Source organism: Plasmodium gallinaceum (genome assembly GCF_900005855.1).
Source record: "Plasmodium gallinaceum strain 8A genome assembly, contig: PGAL8A_v1_108, whole genome shotgun sequence".
Taxonomy (NCBI): domain Eukaryota; phylum Apicomplexa; class Aconoidasida; order Haemosporida; family Plasmodiidae; genus Plasmodium; species Plasmodium gallinaceum.
The window spans coordinates 361,066-366,554 of NW_021628228.1; the positions used below are offsets into that span (position 1 = coordinate 361,066).

At 15.3% G+C, this 5,489-nt stretch overlaps 2 protein-coding genes across 2 annotated transcripts in view; one reads left to right on the forward strand and one right to left on the reverse strand.

The window, feature by feature from the left end:
- Positions 1 to 1,103: 1,103 nt before the first annotated feature.
- On the reverse strand, positions 1,104 to 2,904 carry HO (heme oxygenase; the record flags this gene model as incomplete). Its single annotated transcript, XM_028670225.1, has 6 exons — positions 1,104 to 1,229; positions 1,510 to 1,649; positions 1,949 to 2,030; positions 2,122 to 2,283; positions 2,385 to 2,499; positions 2,627 to 2,904. The coding sequence occupies 6 exons, from the start codon at positions 2,902 to 2,904 to the stop codon at positions 1,104 to 1,106; spliced, it is 903 nt and encodes a 300-aa protein (XP_028526998.1).
- An 820-nt stretch (positions 2,905 to 3,724) lies between these two features.
- PGAL8A_00388200 (E3 ubiquitin-protein ligase, putative) overlaps positions 3,725 to 5,489 on the forward strand; it is a gene marked incomplete at both ends in the record, with an annotated part of 4,456 nt that continues 2,691 nt past the window's right edge. The window contains 2 exons of the mRNA XM_028670226.1: positions 3,725 to 5,128; positions 5,317 to 5,455. Coding sequence (XP_028526999.1) covers positions 3,725 to 5,128; positions 5,317 to 5,455 — 1,543 coding nt within the window. The remainder of the gene's footprint in view (positions 5,129 to 5,316; positions 5,456 to 5,489) is intronic.

A 5,489-nucleotide genomic window follows, 5' to 3' on the forward strand; every position in this document is an offset into this window, starting at 1 on the left:
GGAGATTTACAGTTTATATGTATGGGAGTGTATATATTTATGTATATATATATATATATATATATATATATATATATATATATATATATATACTAAAATACCTCTATATATAATATGTATAATTATCTATAAATAAGATATATAGATGTATATATTTATATTTATTTTTACGAATTTAATTATTGTATTGTTTTAATTTTTAACATTTTATTTAAATATAATTTATACTATTTCAAACAAAAAAAAGATAAAAAAAAAATAAAAAACTTTTAAACCTAACCTTTATATTACCTACACAAATATAAGATTGTTAAACTTATGAAAAATTTAAAAAGAAATATTTTCAGTAAAAAAAAATATTATAAAATTGCATTAACATATATTTATAATATTACTATTTTCGTCTAATAAATTTGGCATTTATATTATATTCATAAATAGCATTAATACTTTTGTAATTTTTTTTTTTTTAATCCTTTTTTTTTTTTATAACACGTACATACCTATGTAAACACATATTTGTGAGCATTTATAGTGTTGTTATTTTATTTATTTTATTTTTTTTTTCATTTCATATTAATAAATAAATATAAATGCATAAATGAATAAACATATATATATATATATATGTATTTCTTTAAATTTTCTAATCATTTAAAGCATATAAAAAATAGAAAAATTCATACGTATTAAAATACAAAATAATTTTAAATAATTTAATGAATTAGACTCTTATGTAGTTTTTTTTTCTTTTTTCTTTTCTCTTTTTTCTTCAAATAACTTAAAAAATTAAAATAAAATTTAAGAACTATAATTAAAATGATTAGAATATAGGAATATAATAATAAAAGTAATAAAAATATTAATAATAAATGATTTATAATGGAATTTTTTTTTTTAAAAAAAAAAAAAAAAAGTTTAATGAATGTTTTATCTTTTTTTCTAGGATGCAAATATAAAAATTCAATACATTTTAATTTATTGCAATAAATAAATGTAAAAGAAATTACTTAAAAAAATAGCAAACATAAAAAAAAAAAAAAAAAAAAAAAAAAAAAAAAAAAATAATAATAAATAAAACAAAATATCAATGAAGTAATAGATTATTTTTTTGTCTGTTGAAAATGTTTTGTTAATATCATCATTTTGTCAGTTGCATCATAAAGACCTGATAAAAAATGATCTTTTTCCCATCTACTCCATTTTCTACTTATTTTATTGAGACAATACTAAATAGAAAGAAATATTTTTGCATATATATATTTATGTGTTTAAATATACATATTTATAATTAAACATTTATAATTACATAATTTAGTGTATATATATATATATTTATAAAATTATAATAATACAATTATAATATATATTAACATCATTTTCATATTCATAGATATGAATGTTTTAAAAATATTATATAATTTTTTTTTTATTTTAATTTTTATTTCTCTTGATTATTGTATAGTATTTATATTTTTAAGTAAATTATTTTATTAAGTATTTTCTCACTTCAAAATTAGAAACATCAGAAACGTAAGTTGATGATTTTAGTTTTTTGAATATATTCAAATATTTGCAAATGCTATTCAATAAATGTTCTTTTGTTAAATGAAAATTTTTATAAAATACATACGATTGAGCCAAAAATTCTACAAAAAAAATAAAAAAATAATAGATAATTATTTTAATATATAAACTTTTATGTTTGTCTATTTTTATACATGTTCTATAAAGAAGATGCATAAATAACGCTATAATTAAAATGTAAAATTGAATATTTAATAATTATACATATTTTTAAAATATATTATATGTATTTTATTTTTATATTAAAATTTATTCCTTCAACAATTGTAATTTTAAATAATTTAATTAAAGCCATTTAATTTTTTTTTTTTTTTTTTTTTTTTTTTATTGAAATATTATTTTTCTATTTTATTATGATTACTTAATTTATTTTTTTCACATAATTCTTCAAGATAAGAAATATATTCTCTACCATATTGGCTAACTGTTATATCATCAGGATTCTAAAAAAAAAACAGTTAATAAAATGTTTATAACAAATTATATATATATATATATATTTTAATAATTTTATTCTTAAAAAAAAAATAATACATCAACTATAGATGATAAATAAATGATATCATTATAAAGATAATTAGTTAATTGCATAGGCCCAATATAAATAAGAGGTGAGAAATCCTTTTTATAAATTATAAATGCTTCATCAATTTTTAAAAAAATGTTATATAAATCAATAAGAAATTGCAAAAATGTCTATAAAAGTAAATTAATATATAATAATAATGAATCAAACATAAAGATAATTGATAATATTTATTTTTTGTTTAAAAATATTTAAATTTTAAATATTATACTTGTCTAGTAAAAAGAATATTATAATCATTAATATTCCTAAATATTTCTCTGTATTTTTCTTTTTCTTTTAATTTTTCATTTTCTATTTTAGCTAAAGTTGGCAATACTTCGTTTCTCACAAAGAGACTTTAAAAAAAAAAAAAAAAAAAAAACAAAAAAGAATATATGTATAATATATATATACTTTATAATAATAATTTATAAAAAAAAAATATATATATATATTTGATTAAATATTTACAAATTTTCATGATAATTATATTTATCTCTTGAATTATAGTTGATATTATTTTTGTTTGATCCACTTCTTTTTCTATATTCAGTTATTCGCTGTAGCTGTATTTCCTTAAAATTAATAAATTTTTTAGCATTAAGTTGGTATTTTTGTTTACATTTTAAAACATTTATAAATGTTAAATTATTTTTTGTGTTCTTTTTATATATATTATATAGCTTTTTGTTAAACACATTAGAAAAAAATATAATAATAAGGAAACTAAGTAAAATTATTTTAATCATATTTTAAATTTCTAACATTTTAATTTATTATATTTCTATTCTTATATTTTTCAATCATTTTTTTAAACATTTTAAAAAATATATGAATTTTTTTTACTATCTTGTATTAATTTTTTTATAATACATTGTTTCATAAGAGGATATATACATTTAAATATTTTGTTATTATCCTTATTTTTATTTTTTTTTTTTTTTTTTTCCTTCTTCAAATAAATAAATTTTAATTCTGTAATATAATTATTGAAAACAAAATTTTTTTTTTTTTTCATTAACAAAATATCATTTAATATTATATTACTATATATATATATATAAATTTTTTTTTTTTTTTTTTTTTTTTATTAACAAAATGAAAAAAATGTAATTTATGTGATATTGTTTATTATTTCTTAATTTTAATTTTGTTTTCTTTAAATAAGAATATACATTTGTAAAATATAATTGTGAACAGAATTTATTACAAAAGAAAAATTCGTTTCGAAAACAAATTAAAGAATAAAACTTTTTTAGATGTATAAAAAATTTATGAAGTTGTATATGAATATAGCTTTAATGTTATATCGAATTATAGTAGTATTGTTATGAATGATTGATAAAAACAAAAATATGCGTTTCGTAAACTTTTTAGAATAAGTTTAAAACATAATTGTATATTATTAGGTAAAATAAGGTTTTCATATATTAATTAAAATATTTACTTTTTCTTTTTTTTTTTTTTTTAATATTTACTTTAATTTTAATAAAAAAAAAAAAAAAAAAAAAAAAATAATAATAAAGAAGAATTAAAATAATATACGAAAAACAAAACTAAATTTTCAGGATGGATGATGAAACTGTTAATTTAAAAAATGACGATTTAGATGATAAAAATAAAGAGTTAACAAATAATTCTGATAATACTTATAAACCTAATCGCATTTATAAAGAATGTAATAAAAAAAATGAAAATTTATTATCTATAAATTGTAAAAAAGATGCATTTTTAAAGAATAATGATATGAATATCCAATTAGATATGTTTAATTCTAACAAAACAAATATAATCTTAAATTATAGCAATAATATAATGACTACAGTTTCAAATAAAAGTAAAACTATAGACATATATAGTGATGCAAATGATAAGGAAAATACGAATAATGATGAGAAAATAAAAAATAATGTAAATACAAAGGTTAATGATATAAAAAATGATGTTATAAAAAATGTAAAAGAGGATGAAGATATAAAGATTGACAGAAATATGAAGAATGATATCAGTAAAGATAAAGTAAAAAAAAATAAAAGAGTAACAAATATAAATTACATAGTTCAATATAATAGATATAAACCAACAAAGACAGATGTATTTAAAAAAAGAACAATCAATCCATTTGTAAAAAAAAATAAAAATCAATATATAAATTGCAATTTTCGTTATTACGTATCAGAAAAAGATTATTTGATACAAAATTTGATTGGAGAAAATATTAAATGGGAAAAAATTGAAAAAGTAGATTATATAATTTTTGATAATACTTCTTTATCATGCCCAATTTGTCTTGAAAATAATATCATCTCACCAAGAATTACAAAGTGTAGACATATATTTTGTTTTTTTTGTATTTTGAAATATTTCATTGAAGAAGATAAAAAAGTATGGAAAAGATGTCCTATATGTTTTGAAATAATCAATGAAAATGATTTAAGAATGGTGAAATTCCATTATGTAAAAAATTATAATATTAATGATTGTATAAGCCTCTGTTTATTATACACAGAAAATAATAAAATAAATTTAAAATCAGATAAATTGTGTTTTAATAATAATTTTCAAATAACCAATAAAAATTTCATTAAAAATAATAAAGTAATAGATTATAAATATTTTGTAAACATTGATTATATGAATAAAAATTTAACTAATGTTAGTCAAAATCATTCTGATCAAATTATCAAATTAAATTTAAATTTAGGTGTTCAATTTTCTAAGCTTTTCTACATATATAATCCATTGTCCTTATGGATAAAAGATCTAACTATTTTTAATTTTATTTTAACAAATAAAAAAGTGAAATCTTTTGTCTCAGATGAAAACGTTATAGAAAAAGCAATTTTAAATATTAAATTAAAAATGAGTGATTATTTAAATATACCTGTAGAAAAATTAAACCCTGAATTAAACATGGATGAAAAGTGTTTTGATTTCTTTTATTTATATGATAATTTAGCACATGACGTTTATGTAATTTAATATTTATATATTTATTCATTTTAAAAAAATTATTATAAAATATGAGAATTAAAAGGAATTATATATCCTATTTATTGTCTTTTCATAAAATGTTTAAAATAAATAAAAATGCATATATTAATAATATTCTTATACATTATTCTTTTTTTTTTTTTTTTTTTTTTTTTTTTCCTCATTAGGATAGTATTGAACAAATAAAAAAGGAAATGAAATCAGATATTGAAGTATTGGAATGCAAAAAAATATCAAAAGATAAAAAATTACAAATGAATTCAGAACAAAATAATACTGACTCAATTAATTTAAAAGATTTAAATCGTTAATATAAAAAAAAAAAAAAAAAAAAAAAAAA